Raw genomic sequence first — 25,078 nt, forward strand, 5'->3', positions numbered from 1 at the left:
GCTCCCTGCTTTACTTAAGGCAGGGATCCCGCCTGCCTTCCTGCTGGCTGCAGTGTGTGGGGGCAGCACTGCTTTTCCCTGCAACAGCTGACCCACAGCAACAGCACAGTTCCTCCATTACCCAGAACAAGAGTACCAAACCACCACCAGCATGGAGCTGAGCCCTTGCAGAGCAGGGACGGATCATGTCCCCGTGTGCCATGCAGCCCATCTCCAGAGCACTGCATCGGCTGCGCCGTGCTGCAAAAATAACTGCTGTGTCCCGGGGATGAGTCACGGTGCAGCTGAAGGGCTTCCCCGCTTCTATTTTGGATTGCTGGGGAAGGAGCTGAGAGCTCGTGTAGGAGTTCTCATTTCTGACAAGCACAGGGGATGCAGTGAGCGTGGCTCCTCAGCCCTGCAGGGTGGGAGGGAGCAGGGTGGGAGGCAGAGCGACTGCCCCAATATGGGACAGCCGAGGAGCTGTGCATTCTGCGTCATGCCAGGATCCTGTACTTCACCTTCTGAAGTCCATTTGCATTTCTGCAGAAAGCAAACAACGTGGGGAGGTGAAGCACGGCATCATTTATGCATGAGGCACCACGAGGCGCTCCATTGACTCGTGCCCAGCTGTGTTGTTGTGCCCTGCTGTGCCTAGGCAGCGCAGCTGAGGGGACCCACACCCAGGGCAGGGTCCACAAGGGACCCCACACCCAGGGGAGGCATTGTGGGGTCCTCTGCTGAACTCCTACAGCCTTTCTCAGAGCTCCCACCTCCTCCTGGCTGTGCACAGTCTGTGGCCATGGCGCCCAGAGCTGCTGTGGGGCAACTGGGGCTGCACTGGGACTTCACTGGGACCAAAGTGGGGCCGTACTGAGCCAACCGGGGCTGCATTATGGGCTCACTGGGACCACAGTGGGGCTGCATTGGGGCTTCACTGGGACCGCTCTGAGGTTATACTGAACCGACTGTGGCCGCCCTAGGGTGACGGGCTGCCCTGAGCCCTCACTGTGACACTGGGGCCACACGGAGCCAACTGAGGCTGCACTAGGGACACACGGAGCCAATCGAGGCCTGACTGGGCCAGCTGGAACTGCACTTCGACCGCGCCGAACCGGCCGGACCCGCGCCGTGCTGACTGAGGCCGAGCCGCAACACCGCGGCCACCCACGGCCGCTGACACTGAGACGACCGCCGCCTCCGCGCTCCCCACAGCACCACCCCGTCCCGCCTCTTTCCTCTCTGCCAATCACAGGCGCGATTCTGAGATGCCAATCACCGAGCGCGACCAATCGAAGCGCCGCGGGGGGCGGGCTTTGCGCCGAGGCAAAGTTGCCGGGCGGCTGCGGGACCGCTGGCTGAGGGCGCCGCTCTTGCGGTACTGTGGTGCCGGCACCGCGCCGGGAGGGCAGCGCACCCCGCGGGCGGGCGGGCAGGCAGCGGGCCGGCCATGATGGCGTGCGCCGAGCTGCTGGCCGTGTGCCTGCTGCCAGCCAAGCCCGGCCCCGAGCCCCGCCGCGAGCCGCTGCCCATCTTCCACGACGTGAGTGCCGCGCGGGGCCCGGCGCCGGGGGCGGGGGAGCGTCGGGTGGGCGCCGGCGGGACCGGAGCCGGGCGGGGGGAGCGAGCCGCGGCCTTGGGAGCAGAGCGGTGTGAGCGAGAGCTGCGTGCCGGGCTCCGGGAGCGGCACCGGGCTGGATGTGGCCCTGCTGCTCCCCGTGGGCGCGGATCGCGGGTCCCATCTGCCGTGCGGGCGGCTCGCGGGGCTGCGGGTCCCCGTGCTGCCGCAGGGGCTCGGGCCGCGCGGCTCTCCGGCCGGCGTCGTTAACCGCGCTAATGGCTTGGCGGAGGGAACGCGGGCTGTGGTGGTGACAGCTCAGCTCCCCCGGGCGGCCGCTTTGTCCCGGCTCTATCCCTCGGAGTGTCGTTAAGGCAATTAAAATGTGGAGTGTTAACAGAGCTACCAGCGGCTCTCGTGGCACACCAGCCGCTTCCCGGGTTCTCTCGGCTTCCCTCCGGGTTGCTGTGCTCCCGCCTCAACTCTGGAGCTCGCCAGAACGGTTTGAATGCTTCCTAGGCCAGTTCCCAGCTCGGTTCATGGAGCCCAGCTGTGTGCTTCTCTCCTCCCGCAGGCTCTCGGTCAGTCCCACACACCGCAGTGAGACCTGCAGCAATGGGAGCCTGTGAGCACAGCATGAACCCTGGGCATCGCCCCTTTATTGACATCTCCTCTGCCGTGGGCACCTCCAGGTGCTGGAAGGATGTGAGACTGCTTTTTCCCCTAAGGCTGCAGAGATGCTGCTGGGGGACTGTGGCTCTCTGGGCACACCTGGACATGGTGGCACTGCCAGGAAGCTGAGCTGTGGGCTGGCAGTGGGATGGGAGGCTGGGAGCAGTGCTGGTGGATTCCTCTCTGATGTGTGTGATGGAGAGGGCTCCTGAGCAGTCCAGGTGCTTTTACTAATGAGAGATGGAGAGGAAAAGATGATAAGGAAAGGGAGATGAGATGAGAGGGAGAACAGTGGGATCTGTCTGTCTGCCTGTGGCAAGTTGTGCCAGGCTGACTCTGAAGAGCCAGGTCACCTCTCCTGACCTGCATTCACCCCTGTTGGAAGTCACCAATGTTTTGGGAAGGTAAGAATGAGGGCTTTGCCTGCAGTGCTTCAGCACGCGTGCTGTGTGAACTGCAGCACTGCTGTTGCAATTATTACTCTCCATATACATCTCAAGTCCCAGGGGTGCTTGCCCCCCAGACTGGAGCCTAGGGCTCGCTTGCTTTCCATTCTGTATACCAGAGATTCAGAAAAGCTGTTTGCAAAGCCAGCCTTGTGCCTGAGGCATGGCCTTAAGCTGCAATGACTTGTCTGTTAGTTCCCTTGGTGACTGCCCCCATCTCACAACCAGGGTGTCCCCTGCTGAGTGCCTGGGAGCAGAGGTTGCTTCTAGCCCTGCGAGCAGGCAGGGCCTTGTAACATCCTTCTTTTCCAGGGCTCACGAGGCTTAATCCCAAAATAAAAGTAGGCTCAAATCTTCCTTCATTGTTCTGTCTGTCACTGCAGGCACTGAGCAGGGCTGTGGTCCCTTGGGCTTAAGCCTGAGAGCCTGGGTGAAGGGACATGTCTCTCTCAGGCTTGAAGCAGTGTCCCTGTGTTTCTGGAACTGCCCAGCAACGTGAATGCATGTGAGGATGAAGGTAGGGTTCTCCAGTTGACAACCCAGACCTGTTTCTGTTCTCAGGCTGAGGACAGGTGGGATGAGGAACCTTGCTGTCCCCAGCATTGCACAGCCTCAGGGGATGTTGCCTTTCCTTCACAGGGCTCTTGCAGCTCCATTTCCTTGCTAAGATGATCTTTAGACAGTTCTGCTGCATACACAGGCAGAGGTTTTCTAAAATGTTGCTGTAGTGGAGGCTTCTGTATGTGAGTGAAAAGCATCTCCTTGCCATGATTTGCAATGAATCCAGGACAAATACCCCCAGGTTAAGGACCTGCAGTCTTCCCAGCCCTATGGCATCCCCCCCAAAGTTCTGCCCTCACTCCAAGCCTGCAGGCAGACCACAGTGAGCCAGGACAGCCTAGGAGAAGGAAATGTTTGGCCTCTCTTGATTCTGAGTTAAGTAATACCTGGGTGACACTGGCAATGTTTTGGGGTGCAGGTAGGATGAACTAGCTGGCCTTGGTGTTGGAAGGAAGCATAGCCTTGAAAGCCTGAGTGGAAGCAGATACAGAAGCAGACCCTTTTGCCTGGAGAAAGTTCTGCTTTAAAACCCAGAGAAATCCCCAGTGTGTGCAGACTGCAAGTTTCGGTACTTAGTTGGTAGCAAGAAAGCTTAGAAGTCCATCCTGAGAGTCCTAATGGGCACTCAGAGGGCCCTGCCCTATATTCATTTGAGGAAAGCAGGCTGGCGTGACCGGGAATGGCATCTTGCAGGCAGTTACCTAATGCTGGGCAGCTCAGGGCAGTGCTGCAAAGGGAGCAGGTTTTGCTCAGGAGAGCATCCTCCTGTGAGGTGTCCCTGCTTCTGGTTTGGGCCATGGGGATGGAGAAGGGAGCTCCCTATAGGGACCAGCTTTGAGAATGAGATTTCTCCAAGAAACTATTTCAGCTGTCTTTTTGGCTGAGCAAATGTCAGGAACATCTCTGTGGCTGTGCGTGCAGGGCTGGCTATGGGCTGTGTAGCAGAACCTCCAGCAAGCAGTGTGGGACAGAGCTGGGGTTGCAAAGGCAGCTTTATGGATGTATCTCCCAGCAGTGAGGAGCAGAGCTCTAGGGCTGGTTTATCAGTGGTTTCTATTCTGCAGGTGCTTGGAAAAGAGCATAACAAAGCCTGCTTTTCCTTTGCCCTGCCCTTTTTCATTCCTGATCTTTCTTCAGACCTAAAAGACATGGTTAAAAAGAGGAAAGTTGTGACACACACAGCTTGCTGTTGTCAGCTCTGCTAGGATGTGCTGGCCAAAAGCCTGTACTGTTCTGTCTGGCAAGATGTTCTCAGCCTTCAGCAATTGTGAAATTGTGCTGTTCCTCTCCAGAATCAGCCCAAGACCTTCAGACAGTTGTTGGTGAAAAGGGAGAGGGGAGGCAATAAGAAAACCTGGCTTTCTCCTGGTCCCTGTGGTTTGAGACAAGATGCTTAACCAGAGCAGTGCTCAAACTGTGCTCTGGGACAGAATTAGTTACAGATGAATGAATTAATTATTAGTTACATTGCAGGGGTTCACGTGTCTGGGTGTCCTATACAGAAGAATTGTGAAGGGCTGTTACAACATGCAGGGTGAGAGCTGCAGATGGTTGAAATGTTGGTGATGACGTGCAAAGCGCTCACATTATGGAGTGTTTTTTGCTTAATGTTCTTTCATTTAAGGGATTTGAAAAATTAAACACTTTCCATCACAAGGCTGTAGCAAAGCTGCAGTAATGCCTTTTCTACCTTGTCTCCCTCTGCGTTCTCTAAAAGATGCTCTGTGCTAGTGCTGGACTTGCTCGGGCATCAGCGGTTGTGCTGAGAGCTTTGTGCAGCGGAGAGAAATGGTTTTAAGCATTTGCAAAGGGAAATTTCCCACCAAGCAGTCTGTGCATGCTGTCCTTCTGCCCCCGTGGTGTGGGCTGCCCCACAGCTCCTGGAGGGCTGGAGGTTCCTCTATGGTGGCTGGGGAGGGCTGGCAGCTGCTGTGCTCGCTGCTTTCCCTGCCACTGCTCTCAACCTTGTCTTGTTTTCCCTTTCAGATTTTCCGGCGAGCGGACAAGAACGGTGAGTGCTTTGTTCTGCTGCCTCCTCCCCCTCTCAGCCCTGGGTAAAGCGGTAGCCCTTCCTCGCTGAGAGGTTCACTGGAAGAGCGAAGGACAAGGACAGGCAGCTCTCTGCCTGGAAGAAAATTGCTTTTCTGCTTTGCCTGGAGGTGAAGGCACTGGCCAGGGACTGGGAAAGCAGTTTTCCCAAACTCAGCGTGGCCTGTGTGTCACCCAGCACAGGGGCTGTGGGTGCTGGGCTCTCACTCAGCTGAGATGTCACCACCCACACAATGGCAGTGCAATGGGAGGCAGAGCAGGGCTGGCCAGGATCCATCAGGCTTTTTCTCTATCCCTTGCACCACTGACTCTGTCCTCTGTTTGGGTGACTCTGCTCTTTAACCCCACCGGAGCCCCTCATGTCTCAGTGTTAGGCTGGAGTTATATTTGGCACCCTTAAACCAAGATGTTCAATGCCATGAGTGGTTTCTACAAGCCTTCCTCCCACTTTGGCTCTTCTCTTTCACGGTAGATTGCAGGTTCCAGAAGCCACCTTTGTTGCAGATCAAAATGTAGCTCAGGAGCATCAGTTCCCTACAGATTGGAAAGAGAGAGCTCATGAGTCAAAGAAAAGATTTTCTTTCCATAGAAATCTGATACCATCCTCATTGTGACACTTATAATAGGCTCTGTACTGAGGAGAACTGAATGGAAAGCCAGCCTGGAAACTTATTTAAGTGTAGTTTCAATACATTTCTGAAAATGTTACAAAAGGTCTTTTGGAAGGATCAGGGTAGCTGAAATTTCCACCTAGCAGCACTTGCCCTTCTTGCCAACCCTCCTAGGTATCTGATGGGGTTGCTCTGACTGATGGGATGTGCTTTCAATGAGATCTCCACTCTAATTATCATGCACAACACGCCCAGTTATCCCACGCTTCTGTAAAGAGGCTGCTGAGAGGATTGCTGGGGCTTGTATGCTTCTTTCTGCAGATATATAATTATTCTTCCCTTTTGTTTAAATGCAGATGATGGGAAACTGTCATTTGAGGAGTTCAAGAACTATTTTGCTGATGGAATCCTCAGCTCGGAGGAGCTGTGGGAGTTGTTCAGTGGCATTGACAGGCGTCATTCAGAGTAAGTACCATGGTGGTGCAGAGGAGAGGAGATGAAGGAGGATATGAAACTGCTTGGCTGTAGATGGAGGACATTTGGAGGCGGGTGCAATAAATAGTCAGGGTGAGATAAAGCTAACTCTTGTGACACGCAGATGTTAAAATCCATTAAACACCGACTATGAGCACTGGTGATGAGAGAAACCAGATTTTCTGAGATCAGGCACTATCAGATTTACTTTAGTGCCGTAAGAGCAAGCATCCATTTAAAATTACATTATGTTGGTTTGAAAAATGTCTTCCAGAAATACACAGCTTTACAGAGCAGGTTGAGTATCTGCAGGAGGAGCATGTGGTGATGTGAGGACGATGAACAGTTATCTTTGTGACTGCTGACACAGGGAGCTGATTTTTCACTTATGTAAGGTCTTTCCACCAGAAATGGGCCTTATGAGTGTCAGTATAACTGTGAATTTAGGTCAGCACTTAACTCTGGGCTCCTGTAGGTTGGAGCTACCTAGGAAGATCAGCTGGGCTTTGCTGGGTTTGTCATGCCACTGACTGCAAATTCTGAGCAGTCCCTGCCTGCAAGTCCCTGAGCTATCCACCCTGAGTTGGGTGAGTGGAGTGATTGATTCTGACCAAGCATTGGGTTGGTGGGTTAGGTGATGCTCTTGATGTAGTGATGGGGCCAAGAAGTGTGCTGGTGCCTCTGCAGCCCCCTGTGCCTCTTTCTGTGATATGTATCAATCTGGACAACTGCTGAGAAGGTGTTGTACCATTTGTGTGAGGGCTAGATGGCATCTTCCTCCAGTGACTGCTTGCTGCTGTGTGTACAGTTAAGTGAGCTTGCTGGATGAGGGCAGCAGGGATGTAGCAGGCGGCTGTTGCCTTTCTCTGTTCCTTCCACTGAGCCTCAGTTTGGGGTGATGTTGGAGTCATCACCAATGCAATACCACTGGAAAACAGATTACAGCAGAACAGAGGGCTTTATCTGACTGGCAGTGATTTCTTGGTTTACCATTGCTTTCAGGATGGGTTTCCTGATGTCCCTGGGCAGCAGCTCCACCAAACCTCAGACCTTCCAGCTATGGAAGAGGAAGGATGCTGTGCTGGACCTCTCCAAAACTGCCCGGTGGCCCCCTAACTCTGCAGGCCCCATGCCCCAGGGCAGCATGCCTGCTCTGAGAGTCATGTGTGGTCTTGGCTACTGCAGTGCTCTCTGGAAATCGTCACCTGTAATGACAGTGTAGTAGCTATGACAACGTGGTGTTTGCAGCACTGAGCTGGTGACATCTATTAGCAGGGCGTGACCATTGTGTGTTTGATCTCTTTCTGCCATGAAGACCAGAAGGGACCTTGCAAACAAAGTTAGTTTCCAAATTTTTGCATTCACTAACTTCAAGGAAGCACAGGAAACCCCTTGTCCTACAAGGATGCCCTCAGTTCTCCATAGGAAAAAGGGAACAGATGGGAAGGCCCAGCCCTGAGGATGTTTCAGGAACACTCCCTGTTTCTGTCCCTGGCTGGATGTGAGCCATGTGCACATGCACAGGGTTAGTTCTGGGACAGTGAGCACGTGGGAGAGGGATGGATTTGGGATTGTGGCAGCAAGGGAACTGTACTTAATCTCTCCAACCTGATCATTAACTGGTGAAGGAGCAGGTGGCATCTCCAGGAGCAGGAGACTGGTGCTCAGCTAATTGCCTGGTAGGAGGCAACCAGTCCTTTGCAAACAGTGTGTTTGTCAGAGTGCCCTGATCCTGGCCTGGAGCTCTGTGCCTGCTGGGCTGAGGGCTTTCCAGGCAGCCTTATCCCCAGGGAGAAATTACCAGGGACTGCCACCTCCTCTGGGATGAGGCCTCTCCCTGGGGCCAGCTCCACTGTTGCTGGCTTTGTGCACAGCCTTCCACGAGGCAGTGTCAGCTTTCACTTGGTGCCACTCCAGGCTGGATTTGGCCTGGCAGTGAACCGTGGTGTTTGCTGTCATACAAGTGACACAGAAACCCTGTCCAGGGCAGGCAAGCAGGCCTGGCTCTGGGCAGCTTCAGGATGCATTAGATAGTTTATCGCTTCATTGACCTTGCCAGAGACTTCAATTCAGAGATGTAACAGGGTTTGCTCTTTGCATAAAATGGAATTGATAAATATCCATTGGGCTCTGCACAGACCTACTTACCTGCTGCACATTACAGGTGATGGAGAAATCAGTCGATATTCGGTGTGCTGGACCAAGAAAAGCTTCCCATTGCTCTGCATCTGAAGTCAGGCTTTCTGCCATTTGTTCTTGGAGCATTCAGGAAGGCTCCCACTTTGTGGAACTTCTGGTGCCTCGTCAGGGCTGTGCTTGTAGCCATGCTGTCTCCTGGAGAAGAGCCAGGCTGGACCAGACCAGGGCTCTGTCTTTTCCAGTATCTTTCTGCCACTGGTGTTGACAGAAGGGGCTTAACAAGACTATAGAGGAAGCACCTTTACCCTTCCAGCAATCACTAGTTCAGGACCTTCTTGATAACATCACCAGCTCCTGTTGTCCTCCACAAATCTGACTTTGTTTTGAAACAGACTTTCAGCTTCAGCCATGTGGGCTGAAAGTTAGTTCTACAGTTGAGCTGTGTAGCATAATGCTTCTTTCTCCAGCTTTTTTGATTTCTGATATCTGCCAACTTTGTGTGATATTCCACAGGTTATCATGAGAGGTATTGTGAGGCTGTCAGTGAAGCCTTCTCCCTGCAGATGCTGTGATTGCTTTGAGCTTCACAAAGGAAACATAAGCTTTTATACTGAGCAGAGTGTGTTCAGAGGTAGATGTTCAGCACCATCTGCTTGTGCCTGAAATCAAAGGTGGGCAGAGGCCTTCAGAGGTCAACCTGCTGCTGTGTGCTTCTTGCATGTGAATTCAGCATAAGCATGGTCAGCTCTGCAAGCACACCTGGCTTTCTCCTCTCATGTTCTATAGCTTTTCTGACAGTGGGAAAGTTTCATTCTTAATCCAGTTGGTGAATTTGGTCACAAGGAAGCTGTGTTCATCAGGTCTGTGTTGAAAAGATTATTTCATTGTCAGTGACAGCCTGACCCAAGGAAACACAGCAACAGATTTTTTTTATACCCAGACATTATCTGTGTCTGGGTAATGGAGTGCTGCCCAGACACATACTGACTCTCTTTCATCACTGCCAGCCTGCATCTGCTCCCCTGGCTCACAAAGCTGACATCTGGGAAGATTAATATTTTAGAGGTCTCATGCATTATTTGTTCTCCTTCCAGAGAGCCCACAGCATCACAGTCTCCTTTCCTCCCTTCCTCTCTTCTTGTTCTTCCTGTCTGCTTGTGCTCCACCTCCGGTGTCACCCAGTGCTCAGGCAGGACGCTGGTGGTGTTTGTTAGAGCTGCCTCTAAGTTCCAGTTCAGTTCTGAGCAGGTGGAATAAGGGCTGAGGGGTAATCCAACATGTGTTTGCTGACTTGGATGGAGGGATCGGATCAGAATACGTCTGCGATAAAATTCTAATCCAACGTGTTTGTTTGAGTGATTGTTTGAAGGTTTTCTGTTTCCCTGTGAGACATCTTTAGTCTGCGTTTCTCATAGATACTTCATTTTGGTTTTAAAATATCTCCTCATTCTAATTTTTCAGCGTTTAGAAAATGTTCTGTAGTGAAACTGCATGCAACTTTTGGCAATATCTCAGTCCAACAGGGAGGTTCACTGCTGCGTTTCACTTGTCAGAGAGTGCAGCACCAGAGCTGGCACTGGAGCAGAAGAGACCATGTCTCCCTGCGTGCATTTTCATCCACCAAAACTTCTGATAGAAAAAAGCCAAACGTTTTTGGGAGCAGTGGAAAAGCTCTGTTGCTGCAGAAGTGTCTTGGGAGGAACAGCATGCAGGTTGCTGTCAGAGCAGCCCTGTGTCTGTGCTCAGCCCAGACAGGTGGGTAGCAAGGGGTCCTGAAATCCCTTCAGAGGTCCCCACCCCTACAATTGTCCCCTCCTGAGCATGTCTATATGGGATTGTCCTGCACAAGTGGGCTGAGAGCCAGCTTGGGAGGTGTTTGGACAGAGCACTGAGGTGTGTGTGCTGTGTGAGCTCACTGCTCTGTGCATGGGCTGATGCAGTGTGTCCCAGAAAGTGTCAGGAAGATCTCTCATACCTTTCTGTTCTGCATCAGTTGGGAAAATCTAGGGGGGAAAAAAGAGATCCAGCACATCCTCCTTTGTGTGGGAGGTAGCTGTCAAATCAGGCTGACAGCAGCTTGGATGCAGTCTGTTGAGAGTTCAGATCTTGAGCCACGAGTGAAGGATTTGGGATCTCTGAAGGTCTGCTGACCTTTTAGTTTTTAAGATCTCCCGGGAAATTCCCTCAAGCCTCCGGTGCTGTGAAAGAACTGGTTGTGTCACATTGCCTCCTGTCTTTGCTCTGATGCTCAGTGTCACAGCATCAGCCAGTCTTTCAACTCTGCAGAGTGACTGCAACTCTAAAGAGCGCAGCTAAGGGTTTGGAACCAGATCTGTGATCACAGATCTGAGGTTTCCAATGTGAACGTTAAATGGTAAAAAAAAAAAAAAAAAAAAACCACAAAATTCCCATCTGCTTTGCTGAAGCTGATTGATGTTTTCTTGCATCAGTTCCAGGCGCATTCTGACAAAATCCTGAAAACATAATGATGACAAGATCCTCCATCATCAGTTCAAGCTTAATTACCGTTAATCAGAGGTTTGAATGTAGTCAAAATACAGCTATGTGGAAATGTGGAGAGCCTCAGAATAAGTGCTTTGGAGACAGAGGATGCCTGTCCTGCAGTGATAAGAGGAGGTGTCAGAGGGAGGAGCTACTGGTACTGCACTCTGTCTTTTTTACCCTTATTGCACTCTGTCTCTTCTCACCATGCAGTGCTGTGCTCTGGCAGCTGGTGTTTCAGTGCTGACATGGGAAGAACCAAGTGTGATTTGGCACTTTTGCAAGGCAGGGGCAGTGCAGGTGCAGGACCTGGGAAGCAGTGGCCATACAGAGTTTGCCCACTTGGTTTTGCTAACTTGGTCCACATCTCCTCTTTTATGTTACTCATCTCTTGGATGGGAACCAGTGGCTGCAGTTATTCCTCTGGAGCACAGGTTACACAAGCTGTGCCATGGATGCTGCAGTGCCCAATCTCTGTGTCAGTGCAGCAGCAAGGGACTTCCTGAAGCTTTGCAGGTTCCAGACTGCTTTCAGAAACTTGTAGAAAAAAATAGTAGGAGGAAGATGTTTTTTGCAATTTAAATTTTTGCTTCAAACCCTAGTCAGCTTGGCAGAGCTGTGGGGGGATGTATGGAGCTTCTTAGGGGTGGGATCAGTAAAGTTTGACAGAGAGGAGTTGGCAGGTGAAGGGGTATTGGTTCTGTTGATTATCTGTACTGTATCTCAGGGGAAACACTATTTTTATCAACTTTAAAAACTACCTGCAGTGCCTGGACTGTGGTCCAGAGCTCTGCTTTAATCAGCTCCTGCAGTGGTGTAATGTGGATGAACCAAATCACATCCCAGCACTGCCAAAGTAATACCTGATGCAAGTAACTAAATGCAGGGGCTGCAGTCCCACTGCCAGGGGCTTCTTACTCCCAAAGAGGTTTGGGTTTGGTTATGCAATTTCCATTTCATGACCCCAGTACTTGTCCTCCCAGTGTTCCTGCACTCTGAAATTGGCTTCTCCAGCAAACCCCAAGTGCAGGAGCATCCTGCTGAGTCCATCCTCCCTGGCACACTCACCTGCCACACTCCCAGTGTTCCCCTGCCCATCTCTGTCTGCTGGGGCTGTGCAGGTTCTTGGGTCACAGGGGCCAGGTGACAGCCCAGGGCAGCCAGGGTCATGGGACTTTGCCAACCAACTGCCCCACGTCTGAGCTGCAGCCTGCTCTCTGCATGGGGCTGCCCTTGAGCTCTTGGCTGTGAAACAGTGACGTGCTGCAGTCTGCTGAGCTTTGCAGGTGTTGCTGGTCCAGGTGGGTTGATCTGCTTACAGCAGGAGCACTGACAAGGTGCTATGTTTTCCACGTAAACTGGGGAAATGTAAAATTGACATCTGTCAGCTCAAAAATGAGAGGGTTGGACATTGCTATTCCCACTGGGGTTTGCGTATTTTCATAATTGGAAGCACTGTGTTATTAAAGATCATGGAATCTTGACAGAAAAAGAGATGCAGAAACCAGCAGCAGTGCTGCATCCACTTTTATGCTGGGAGCCCAGCAAGCTCCAGATATCACCAGTTCCTCCGCATGTGACAGTACTTAAGCATTTAAAATAATTTTTAATACTGTCTTCCACTTTTCCAATCAGGTGTAGGAAAAAAAAAAAAGGCTGCAGACACTTGGGAGATTTTGAGACAGCAGAATTTCTTGAGGAGGCTGATTTGAATAAATGACATCTTGGGGCATTTTCCCTGGGAGCCGTGCAGGTGATGTGAGGCATCACAAGCAGAGCTGCTTTGCAGCTTTGGCTGCCTGAGTGTATCTGCCAGTTCTGGGCAGCGTCCAGATCTGCCCCAAAACTGCTAGGTATTTCTGGCTGTGTCCTCCTTCCTCTCCATCCCAGCAGTGCCTTTATTAGCAGGAAGAGGGAAGTTTGCCCTTCGTTTGCAGTGCTTGAGAGTGCTGTGACCAGGGGGCAGGGGCTGGATGTGCAGAGCTGCACTGTAGGGTGACAGCTCTGGGTTTAAGGCTTGGGGCTGTTTTGCCACACTCCTGTTTGCAGTGGTGGGACCGTGTTCCTGCCTACCTGGGCATGTGATGGTTTTCCCACAGGACTCCTGCCTTGTCTGGCACCTGGTGGCAAGAAGATTCAGGGAACTAACAAGCTTTTCAGTCTGTTGGTTTTTTTTGTTTGTTTTTTGTTTTCCTTTATCATCTATTTGCTGTCTGCAGGTACCTTGTGTCTGTGAGCCTTACAGGAGCTGCTCCAGGGGCATGTGTGGGCAGAGAGGACAGGAAGGGGACTGGTGTCACATGAGAAGAACTTGAGCAGAGGCAATGCTCTTCACACCTTCCTGCTGCTGCAGGTGCTGAGCACAGCTTCTGAGCTTGTGTGGCTTTTTTATCTTTCAATACAGCCTTTAAAATGCACTGGAGGAGCATAAATTCACTGGGGGCTCCAGACAAGCCTTCAAGACCCCACTCACCACAACTGTTTCTCCCAAACCAGCCTCACCATCTAACAAAACTGTTTTTCTTGCAGCAATGTGGACACAGAGAAGCTGTGTGGTAAGTAGGCTGATCTTCTGTTCCGGAGGGGCTTTGTCTCTTGAGATCTGCAGGGGGTTTGTGCATCTGGGCTGGGCAGGCTGGGTGGCACTGATGAGTCCCTGTGTGTGGGTCCAAGCTGTCTGAGGGAGGGTCACAGAGGGTATCTGTGCTTTCCTCCAGGATGCGGCAGTTGTCCCTGGGGCAGAAATGGGCTGTCCATCTGGTGCCAGGAAGGAGGTGTGATTGCTGGGTGGGAATGGGAATGCCCCATGCAGTGCTGGAAGCAGCTGGCACAGGGAAGGTGAGGAAGGAGACGTTTTGGGAGCTTACTGTGTCTTCTGTCCCACTTCAGATTATTTCTCAGCGTATCTTGGAGAGTACAGGAACGTGCTTTCTGCACTGGAAACGCTCAACTCTGCTGTCCTGGCAGCCATGGACAAAACCAAGCTGGTAAGGATGAGGCAGGAGGGTGGGTAACAGAAGTGGTGTTCTCATCTTGTTCAGCATTAAATGTGGGTTTCACAGGCTGCAGATGAGGTACTTCCCAGGTGTTACAGATTATCTGCTGCAAAGAGGTTTGATGTGGATGGGTTACTTGAGGGTGGATCCTGCACCAGGCAGCTCAAGCTTGAGCTTCAGTGAATATGAGTTTCTGCTCATGGAGAGGGGACAGGAGTTGCTGTAGGGAAAGGGCCACTTCAGGAAGCTGCCAAATGTTCAGAAGGAAACGAATGGTGAAATCCATTGACTCCTAGCTGAGTTCACCCCTGCTGCGAATGCCTTCCCTCTTCCTGCAGCTTATACTGAGGGGAAGCAGATCTGAGGCTGTTAATGAGGCCAAGCAGTATCCTGCTTTGTCTGCCTTCCTGCCTGCATGTTGAAGGACAGGGGTCTGCAGCATGCAGCACTGCAGCTGAACTGCAGCTGCAAGAGAGCAGTAGCAAATGCTGGAAGGGACCCTTCTGGGTATCAGCATCTTGTCTGCATCTGAGGAGTAAGTGATGGTTTAGTTTTATACCTGGGCCATCACCAGGAAGGTAAGTAGGGAAAAAGAGGCAGTTCCCTACTGGTCAGAGAAGCAAACGGTCCTGCTGCCAGCTCCCCTGAGCAGCTCTCTGGGGTGTTTGTGTCTCTGTAAACTCACTCATGATCTTGCCCTCTGTGCCGCCTTCTGGACAGATCCACCCTCAGTAGTGTCTCCCTGTGCAATCTTATTAAATGCAAATCCAGAGGGAGAGAATGATTCATCTGGAGAGAGCTGTGCTTTATTTGACTTCTTTTCTTATTTATTTATTTTAATAATGAATTCATTGTGTATTCATGTATTTCTCCCAAGTACAGCACAATTACTGTCTGCTTCACAGCGTTGGCATGATGTATTCATTCATTTAATAGTTTCTGGTGTAAACATCCCAGAGAGTTCCATTATAATTACATGTCGCTGTGCAGCCCTGTTCAGCACACACCTTAAACCACTCATTTTCTTAAATTAACTTCTCATTTTCCTTATCTCTTGCCCTTTTTCACCGGGCTCAAAGAAATAAAAAGCAACCTGTGCTGGCTTTGTTGTTGAAATTCTAGGGCCTTGGATGCAGCCTCTAAGAAATAGAGCTTAGTGGGGGTTTCTAGTGTCACAGGTTTTCCCTGGAAAAGGGAGGCAGGTTTCTGCTATTGAAACAGGTTTGTGTGTTTGTTTGTTTTTGCACCTGTGATGGCTCTGAGCAGAGCTGGCAGGAAGGCAGGACATGCTGGTTGTGCAGCACCTGGTCAAGGTGCAAGTGCTGATGCTGCTGGGTGCTGCTCCATGCTCAGCCCTGGGTGACCCAGGGAGAAACCAGGGCTCATGTTGGAGCTGTGGGAAATGTACCATTGCTAGAGGCTGGCAGAGATGTTAAACACTGCTTTCTTAATCTGCTGTGACCTGAATGCCTTCCCATGTTTGTATTTCCAGATGGGCTATTCTGGGAGCAATGGGTCTATTAGGGTTGGGAAGATTTTGGCCAGACCTCACACCTGTCTGAGCCTGGGCAATAGGCAGAGAATGGAGATTTCCCATGTGATGTCTGCCTGTTGTTTTTGTTGACTCAATCATCCTCTGTGCCCCTGGCTGGGGACTGGGAGTTCTGCTTTGTCAGAGGAACATCCCTGAGCTGAGTGAAACTTGTTCCTGTGGGTTTTGCTGGAGGTGCAGCAGTGCTGGGTGCTGAGCAGGCTGAAAGGTCCTGGCCTGCTCAAGTGGCCCTCACTGTGAAACTGCCTCCAGAGCAGGGCTGTGGGGTCACCTTGGTGGAGGATTTTCAATAGCTGCCTGGTTTTCCCCTGGCTTTATGTAAGAGAGCTTCATGTGATGCTCATGGAGACAGTGATACTCAGATGTATGGGAACTGTTGAGTCCCAGCCTAACCCACTGATTGAGCACCTGGGGAAAGGAGCTGGTCAGCCCTGAGAGCACAGGTGAAGGCAATTCAGCTGCAGAACCAGAAGGGGTGAGCCTGACTGCACCTCTCTTAAACCTCATTTGAGGGCTGACTGCCAGTGGGGAAGGATCTCTTTCTGGAGTTTTCCCTGTGAGCTGAGAGAGATGAGCAGTCCTTTTTCCTTCCCTCATAACACCTTTCTGTTGCATTAGTCCCTCTGTCATTGCACCCCTTGTATCACCATTCCATTGTGTTGACCTTTCTGATTGTTATACCTGGACCAGCTAAAGGAAGAAGGGCATCTCTAATTTGGCCTGGGTCTCACCAGTGGAATCACAGCATCCCTTGGTTGTGAGTGTGATCTGACTCCAGTAGCTCCTTCTTTCTTCTTTCTGAGGATTGCTACCCCTGTATCCTCCAGGCACTTGTTCCACAGCTGCAGGAGGCCTCAGGTAAATAAATATGAGCCCACTTCTCAAGATGGAAAACAGAGCATGGGATGCTTCGTTAACACAACAAAAACATGCGTCATGGGAGACAGGCTGGGCTTGCTCAGACAGTGTTGGGCAGCAAGCTGCAGGGAGGGAAATACAGAAATCAAAGCTCAGAGGGAATGTGGTGCGGCTGTGCTGGAAGCTGTGGTTTGAAGTGGTGCCACTGAAAGCTTTCTTGGTGCTTTGGCTCCCACTTCTGCATGCAGGACGGCTGGCACAGATGTGCAGTGTGTCTCCTGGCTGTGCCCTTGGGCGCTCAGTGCCAGCAGTCACCTTGTAGGCTGCTGCAAAATGCTGCAGGAGTGTGGGAAATGGAAGCCAGGTTGGTCCTCGCTGTTGCTGTGACAGCAGTGACTGTAGGAAATAGCATTTGTGTGGGCAGCAAACCTGCACCAGCTCGTTCTGTTTCGTCCTCAGTTGGCAGGAAAAGAAATGTCGGGGTTCATGCATTCCTATCCTTCCTCTTTGGTAGAAACATGGTAAAGAATATCACCTGTTCAAGAAAAGAGTGGGTTTTCTTGTTTGGTTGTTTCCTAATATAATAATTATATATTTTTAAAGTATAACTACTGGTAGCTGTGCTACAATATATTAAATATGCCTTATTCTATGGCTGAACTTTGCATTTGCAGTCTAATAGTGTCAGAGTAGGATGCAAACAGTCTGATATCTCTAACAGGGATCTTGTGTGCTAGAATCTTCTCACTCTCTAGCCTGCAAACACTGCAAACCAAGGTACAAATAGCCCTCCAAATCAGATGCTTTGATGTCTCCGTTGGCAGGAACCGTGTGTTCACCTATTCCTCCGTGTCCCAAGTTTAACCACCATCATAAGAAACAAACAAAACCTCTCAAAGCACAATTGCTGCAGTTCGTGGCAGCTTTGGGATTTTTGCTTGGGTCAGCGGAGCTGAATACCACTCTGCAACCACAGTTCTTGTCTTGTGCTTGCTGAGTTATTTCCTTTGCTGTGAGCAAAAGCTGCTGTGTGCTCAGTGAGATGTGTTTTATTGAGGTTCTATTGACAGTGGGGTTTGAAGTGCTTATTGCAATACCCAACGAGAGGGTTTTTATTTTTATTTTTTGTTCCCTAAAGTGAGCTGTGCAGCTGAATCAAAGTGAAAGTGTATTTTCAATCAATTCCTTCCCTGATATGAGATCTTCCAAGGTGATGCAGAGGGGTGAGCTAGCATTTAATGTCTGCTGAAATGCCTCCTTTGAGCCCAGGCATGAGATGCCCATCACTTGATGTGGGGCAGAGGGAACATTTTTCATTATGAAACCCTAAGGGGCTTTAGTGATGCAATGCTGCCTGGCAGTTCCTCACTGTGCCTGCAATGTGCCCTGAGGCTTGGAGACTCCTCTGCTTTCTGCTGGATTCCTGAGAGCTCCATAGGGCTCCCTTCTCTCTGTGTGCTCCCAGGGGCATGCTGTGTTTGAGCAAGACAGGAGGGAACTGGCTTGTTTGTGCACAGGGCACATCTGAAATGCTTGCAGTTGTACTGGGACCCTGCTTTGTCCATTCAGGGTGGTTGGAGGTACACAGTAAGAGATGGGCATTGGAGCAAGTGAAAGTGTATGTTGGAGCCAGGTGGGCTCATCTCAGCTGCTGTGTGTAGAGCAGATTGGAGCCTCCAGAAATGTCTGGCAGGAGTCTGAGCTCTCCTCTGAGAGAGCGTAGTTGGGGGGTGAGCTGGGAAGGGAAACCCGAGCCTGTCTCAGCACTGTGCACCTAGCATGGACATCCCCAGGTGTGTCCCAGAGGTGCCCTAGCTCCCATTGCTGCTCTGGGCAGGCGGAATCACTTCCTCTGACACAGACCTTGCAGTGAGACAGGGGGATCTGTTTTGTGCAGCTCCCTCTGAATGGGCATGGCTGAGGGTATGTGAGCTGCTCACTGCAGGCAGCGCAGGGGGATGGAGCTGGGGCTCTGCTTCCTGAAGGCACACCACCTTCAGCTGCTTCTCTGCCACCCTCTCACTCTGGCAGGAAAGAGATTCATTTTGAGAGATGGATAAAAATCCATTCACAGTGGAGCTGCTGTGGTGAGAGCTGTCTGCTTGGACAGAGAGCAGCTGCGGCTGTCTGTGCCTGCTCTGCAGATGAGCATCCTCTCCACTTTCAAGGCCAGGAGCTGGCATTGCATAGAACTGCAGCCCTGTGAGTGACAGCTGCAGGCAGAGCCGTTTCCAGCATCAGGGTGAGTGTGTCTGTTTGTGTAATTACATTAACGACTTTGTTTCTGCTATGTGGGACTGTTGGCTCTGTGCCTCCCCCTGCTCCTGGTGAGAGGCCTGGTGTGGCCCTGGGATGGGGTCTGTGCCTTGCACTGTTTCTGACAGCAGCATTGGAAGGGTTACATCCAAGTGTTTTTATGCAGAGCTTTTGGAATTTGGGATCCTCAGTTCTTCTGTGTGTTGGAGAGAAACAGAATAGGAATTGGAAATATTTGACCTCAATAATGCAACCACATCACTGGAATCTGTTTTGAAGAGGAGGGTTTGAGCTCAGTGCCCAAAGTGGGACTCACTCAGCTCCCTGAAGCACCAAATTACCTTTATACCAAAATCACAGAGTGAGTTCAGTTTTCTGATTTTCCCCACCTGTACTTCATACTCAGTGCTGGGCTGCTCTGTTGTTGTGGTCAGAGATCACCTCTTGCAGTAATGTTGCTGCAGTACTAGCACTCTGTAGCCCTTCTCAGCTCATTCCTTCCATGGATGTGGCTCCTTATGCAGACCTGTGTGGCCCTGCTGTGCTGGCAGGGAATTCAGGAAGGCTCACTCTGCTGTGGTGCTCTGGGTGTGCATAACCTCCTGCCTGAAGCCTTGGGGCCTGGCCGTAGAGCAGCTGGAGGAGGCGATCTGAGTTCCCCTGAATTCACAGTGGGCGTATTGCAGTGATGTTGAATGGGCCCAGGAACAGCTTGGAGCCACCAGGGGAAAGCAGTTCAGTTCTTTTGGAGCATTCAGGTTTACTTTGGGCTCCTGCAGCAGGGCAGGAGCTGGGCCTTGATCACCTTCCTGCAGCAGTGATGGCTTCTGTGCCTGCCTGCTGGAGTGTTCCATGTGCATAGTGGGGCCTTGTTGCTGGTACTTCTCCTTTCCAATCCACATGTGCTGGGAAGACATGAGTGATCCTGCTATCGAGCCTTCAACCCTTGCTGCCCTGCTTCTGTCTGGAGCAGCCAGGAACTTCAGCAGGCAGCCTGTGTTGGGGCAAGGTTTGCAGCTCTGAGCATGTCTTCTTGGGAAAGCCAGGAAACATGGAGGAGTCCCCTGTCTGCATGGTGTTAACCCTCTGTGTCCCTCTTGGTGTACTTGGGTACTTTCTAGAGACTCTGTAAGGCCAACGGGTGGAGCCCAGGGGAGCTTTGGTAGAGCAGCCTGAGCTTATTTAAGGGTCGTCCCCTTCCAGATATGTCTGTGCTTCCTCACGCAGAGCTGTGGCATCTGACTATTTCTCTCCTTTTCCCTACAGAGCTACGAGACCTCCTCCAAGATGGAGCAATTCCTGACCCGCTTCCTGCTGCGGGAGACCATGCACCAGCTGCAGTCCCTGCAGGGCTCACTCGAGTGTGCTGTGGACACCATGGAGGAGCAGGCAGGACGGGAGAGGTACTGGGTGCTTGCTGGGATGTGCTGTACCCTGGCACCACCGTGGGGTCACAGGGTGTTGGGACTTGGGGTGCTTCTGGGAGGGATCTGGTGGAGCTGCCCTTTGTGACCCCAGCCCTGGGAAGGACTGACCCCAACTCCTCCTTTGCATTTTATTCTTTCAGAAAGGACATAAAGATATCAGAGACTTTGGTTGGCTTGAGGTCAGGACGGCGATGTGGGCGCAGAGGACAGAAGAACATCTGTCTGTCTCCAACAGACCCCTACTCTGGAATGCTGACCACAGGTACTGTAGCTCAGCCATCCTGGGGCATATCAATGGATAAAGCCCCCACCCTGCTACTGCCTGGACTGAGTGTGAGAGCAGTCTGCAGCAGGGTCTGGACTACTGTACTCAAATTACAACCCAGACCATTGTGAGATGTTGTATCTCTTGAGCAGCGGGAAGGGTTTCAGTACAAAAATCAGTTTCTTGGTTTATATCAGAGGGTTTAGAAACTTCTGTGGTTTTCTGAGTCCTCAGCAAGCTTTTGTGGTGACATCTCTCTGCCTTCACCTCTGCAGGTGTTTGTGTGGAAGCTGACAGCCAGTGGATGGCAGAGATCTCCAGGCTCCAGCAGCTCATTGAGAAATTGGAGTGCAAGGTGCGGGGGGCTGGGGGCTGCCCCACATCTCAGTGCCAGAGCAGCGCCGGGACCTCTCCTTGTGCCAGTAGCTGTGGTATTCAGCCCTGGCTTCATTACAGAGCTGCACCAATTCACCAGACTCTGACCTGTGAGTCAGTCTGGACCCACAGAGCCCCACAGATGTGTGTGTGTCACATCCCCTCATCCCCAGGTATCTGAACACCTCTGAGGTGGTGCTCATCTCACACCGAGCTGGGCTGGATTGTGGGTGGCTGCTCATTTTGCTTTATTACAAAATTCTCAGCTAACAATGATTCTGTGAAATGCAGAGCCCACGCCTGGAGCCTCTGAAGGAGGAAGCAACGTGCAAAGGAAGAGATGAAGTAAGTGCCTGTCCTGTTGTTTGTCTCTTGCAGTAATGCTGATGCATGTACAGATTTTTCTCTTGTGCACCTCTGTGCACTGAGATAGTCACTGGCTTTGGTCCAGAGCTGTGCTTGTTGCCCAGGGCACATGCAGCTTCTGGGTGTGTGTGTGCCTGTGATCAGCCCGAGGAGGGCAGTGCTCTGCTTGTGAGCACCCAAACCTCTCAGCTTTGTTCCAGGCCCTGTGGTTGGGGTGTCCCTTTCAGCTGGAGCAAGCACAGAGGGAAACACAGCAGTCGTGGTGCCAGCCTGGCTCCTCTGCTGCCCTGTGCTTGCTGTCACTGCACCATCCTGCTGCATGGAGGGAGGGCAAGCGAGGGGGTGTCTCTATTTGCGCTGCTGCTGACTGCCTGTCCACCCTGCAGAGCATCCTGGTGGCCAAGAGACAAATATCAGTGGCCAAAGGTGGCATTGAGGAGTTTCGCCAGGCACTCAGGTCCTACATGGAGGTCACCACGGCGCAGAGCAGCTGCCTGCAGTAAGTGTGGTGGGGAAAGGAGCAGGGCAGCCCTCGGTCCTGTGTCAGTCAGCACAGCACAGGGCCGTGCTGGGAGGTGAGAGGGGGTTATGCCAACCTGAATGATGGTGCCATACACCTGTAAGAAAGTGCAGCATTGAGAGACTTGAGAGGAAGGGAGAAAAGTGAGGGTAGAACTTCACATGAAGCATGTGTGGTGCTGGTGGGAAGCATCCTGACCTTCTAAAGCTGGCCCATGACTTAAGATCAAGACTGTGCCCCAGCACTGCACCAGAGCTAAGGATGGAGCCCTGGGCCAGATGGAGGCACAGCTCAGTCACTGTGTCCCTGCAGACTGCAGCTGCTGCTGGAGAGTCTCCCTTTTCCCAGGGGAGGCTTCAGGCTGCTTCCAGAGGAAAACGTTTGTGCTGTACCCATTTAAAGTGCCATTTTTCAGCTCTTCAGTTTCAACAGTAGAAAACTGCATTTCAGTGCAAGCAAAAGGAAGAAACTTGTTTTGACGTGTGGCAGTGAGAATGATGTGTATTTTTTTTTTTTTTTAGACTTGATGGGCTTTTCCCTCGTAAGAACTCATAAGAAATTGGTGATAGGTGGATGGTTGGACTGGATGATATTGAAGATCTTTTCCAACCTTGGTGATTCTGTGATTCTGTGAACTGTTAGTGTGACATGGGAGCAGCACTAGGGGCTCTCCATGTGAGTGGGAAGCAGATGTGGAGTCTGAGAAGACCCTGCTCAGTGCTCCAGCACAGGGAACAGCAGAGTGCAGTGCAGCCCTTGTGCATGGCACAGCTCTGAGCTGCAGCCTGGGCATCCTTGGGTGTCCTTTGGCTTTACTGCCCTAGCTTCCTTCCTGCAGCTGCCACAGTCCAATGCAGATTGTCCTGTGGCTCTGCATTCCACTCCCTGAGAAATAATTAAACATCTCCATGCTGCTCCTGGGCTGCTGCGAGGGTCACCCCAATGGCATTTCACTCCTGGCTGTTGAATTGATGTAGTGGGGGTTCCCCTTGGCAGCTCCAGGTTGTGGCTGTGCCCTAGCATTGCTGCTGCTCTCTGACAGCTGGGTGGGTGCATGTGGGCAAAGCTGTGCCTGTTTTTCCCAAGTGGCCCCAGCTCAGGTTGTTCCTGTCCCCGCAGTGTGTCTGCCTGCAAGCTGACAGACGAGGCCTGCTTCATCCTCTATGAGTTCTGGCAGGACGCAGCTTCATGGAGAAGGTTAGGGACTTTCCTTGTGTGTGGTGGGGGGCTAGGAACTGGATGTGGGGGGTGGAAAGGGATTCTTCTGGGACTCCAGGGGGCCCTCACCAACCTGTCCTGCTCCCTTGCCCCCTTGTGTTCCAGGACTGATGGCAGCAAAGGGGGGCTGAGCACTTAGCTTGAGGGGTGGGAATGGGGTGGGAGCAGGGTGGGAGCAGCAGTGCTCTGGGCAGTGTCAGTGCAAACCTGGCCCCTCCCTGGCCCAGAGCCCTCCTGCAGCCCTGGGGCAGGAGCAGGACAGGCTCTTGGCCCTGACCTGCACACTGCCCAACAGCCACCTCCAGTCCAGCCACAGCAAGATGTTCCAGCGGGCCACCATCAGCTTGCTGGAGTCCCCAGAGCTGCTGACCACGATGCTCTTCCCAGGTGAGTGGGGGCTTTGATGAAGCTGTGCTGTGGGTAGCAGCCTCCTACATCATGTTTCCAAATGTGCTGTGCAGCCTGAATTGCTGAGCAGCTGAGAGCAGTTCCTGGTGGAAGACACACACAGACCTGCTGCTGCCAGCCTGGGCCCCAGCTGGAGGTCACACTGACTGCCCACTGTGCTTCCCCCCCATCCCAGAAAGCTGGCTGTAGAGTATGTGCCTTCCTGGTCCAGTCCCAGGGGCTGTGTCTGAGCTTCATTTTTAAGGGTGCAGTCAGAAACCTACAGAGGGGGGGGTTTGGAGGCAGCTCTGAGACCAAATTGCTCTCCATTTCACTATTTACTGTGCAGGTGGTGCTGGTGCCTCAGCTCTCTCTGAGCAGGGCCGCATTCCTGCTCTGTCCCCGCTATCCTGCCCTCAACACCACATCCTGCCCTCCCTGCCTACTTCCCCTGAGCCTTTCTTTTTCTCTCCCCAGCCTCGTGGTGGATCATGAACAACAACTGACCTGAGCAGCCGATGCTGGTGGCACGCAGGATGTGAAGCCCCTGCACTGCCACTGCCTGTGCTCACGTTTGTCACCTCTGCTCCCCTTCCTGCAGCCCCGGGGCCGCCTGCCTGCTGGCCCCAGCGTTGTTCATCATTTTGCTCTTTTTGTGTGATTAATTTATTAATTTATTTACTCCTATTGGAGCGGGTGAATGTGGCGGTGCCACCCCTTCCTCCCCCCCCCCTCCCGAGTGCAGCTCATGGCTCTATGCTGCTGCTGAGTGAACATAAACAGAACTGGCACCAGCAGAGTGTTGGCATGGAGAGTGTGTGGTTGTCACTGCATGCTGTGGGTTGGGAATGGCACTGTGAGGAGCCAGGACAGTACAGTGCCTGTAACAGCACAGTGATGGCTGTGTCCTCATGCTGCAGAGCCAGCAGAAACCGAGCTGCTGGGAGCAGTGTGAAGTGAGAGCCAGCATGGGCACGTGCCACGGCCCTGCAGGGGAAGGGAGAATAGCACAGGTCCTCTTCTGCCATGCACCTGTCCTGCAGCAGCAGCGTGGTGCTCAGCCCCACATCTCCCCTGCCCCTCACCTCTTTTCCCTGCTGGCTTTCACCAGAGATACTAATTTGAATGGTTCAGCTCCATTCCCCAGTTGTAGTCATTAAAATGCCATCAGCCTGTGCAGGGCCATGAGGCACAGAGGGGCAGGGGTTGGGATGCAGGAGAGGGCTCTGCTCACCCCAGCCATGGAGGTGGGGGATGGCACCCATGAGAGGACAAAATGCTGGGGGCTGCAGCTTGGCCACAGCTGCTGAGCAGTGGTGGGGGGCAGCTGGGGGTGACCTGCAGCCAGCAGCTCCCTGGGCAGCTGCAAACATTTCCCCACCCCCAAGCAGTGCCTGACCTCCAGCCCTCCATGGTCACAGCCCCTAAACCCTGGATTTTATCCCCATGTTTCTGCCCCCAGCGGCAGAGAGGGGAAGGCGCTGTGTGATGAGTAGAGTCTTTTTATTGACTACTTCTGAGTAGAACAAACTAAATACATCTGTAACAGTTTGGGTTCCTTTATACAGTACATTAAATAAGTTATGCACAGGAATGAAGTAACAAATCCCTATTACAGAATTAAATGTCAAAAAAAAAAAAAAGGAAAACTAGAAAACTCAGTCCCACAAGTCTGCCCATGTCCAAAGTTCACATGTATCATTATGTGTTTAAAAAAAATAATAATTCTAATCATGACTGTTAGTATTGTATTCATTTACACTGGGGTTAATTTTAATACACAGCCACCAAAGTTGCATGAGGATGATGGAAGACGATCTATGTACACACGCAGGCAGCACTCGGCCCTCACACTGCAGGCCATGGG

The 25,078-nt window shown here is 52.0% G+C and overlaps 1 protein-coding gene across 1 annotated transcript; it reads left to right on the forward strand.

Annotated features, from left to right (window-relative positions):
* The first annotated feature begins 1,294 nt into the window (after positions 1–1,294).
* NECAB3 (N-terminal EF-hand calcium binding protein 3) lies at positions 1,295–24,860 on the forward strand. Its single transcript, XM_031603110.2, has 13 exons — positions 1,295–1,522; positions 5,203–5,227; positions 6,233–6,341; positions 13,521–13,546; positions 13,881–13,978; positions 19,920–20,056; positions 20,221–20,342; positions 20,621–20,700; positions 21,012–21,065; positions 21,473–21,585; positions 22,726–22,803; positions 23,120–23,211; positions 23,689–24,860. The coding sequence occupies exons 1-13, from the start codon at positions 1,430–1,432 to the stop codon at positions 23,715–23,717; spliced, it is 1,056 nt and encodes a 351-aa protein (XP_031458970.1). The 5' UTR covers positions 1,295–1,429; the 3' UTR covers positions 23,718–24,860.
* The last annotated feature ends 218 nt before the right edge of the window (positions 24,861–25,078 follow it).

This window comes from Phasianus colchicus, chromosome 17 (genome assembly GCF_987193195.1).
Source record: "Phasianus colchicus chromosome 17, bPhaCol1.hap1.1, whole genome shotgun sequence".
Classification (NCBI taxonomy): domain Eukaryota; kingdom Metazoa; phylum Chordata; class Aves; order Galliformes; family Phasianidae; genus Phasianus; species Phasianus colchicus.

Bases quoted from the DNA above. Each gene is read 5' to 3' on its own strand.
- NECAB3 (XM_031603110.2), top strand. From the start codon at position 1,430: ATGATGGCGTGCGCCGAGCTGCTGGCCGTGTGCCTGCTGCCAGCCAAG. The intron at 20,701-21,011 runs GTGCGGGGGGCT...TGTGAAATGCAG, and splicing joins TTGAGAAATTGGAGTGCAAG to AGCCCACGCCTGGAGCCTCT. The intron at 22,804-23,119 runs GTTAGGGACTTT...ACTGCCCAACAG, and splicing joins GACGCAGCTTCATGGAGAAG to CCACCTCCAGTCCAGCCACA.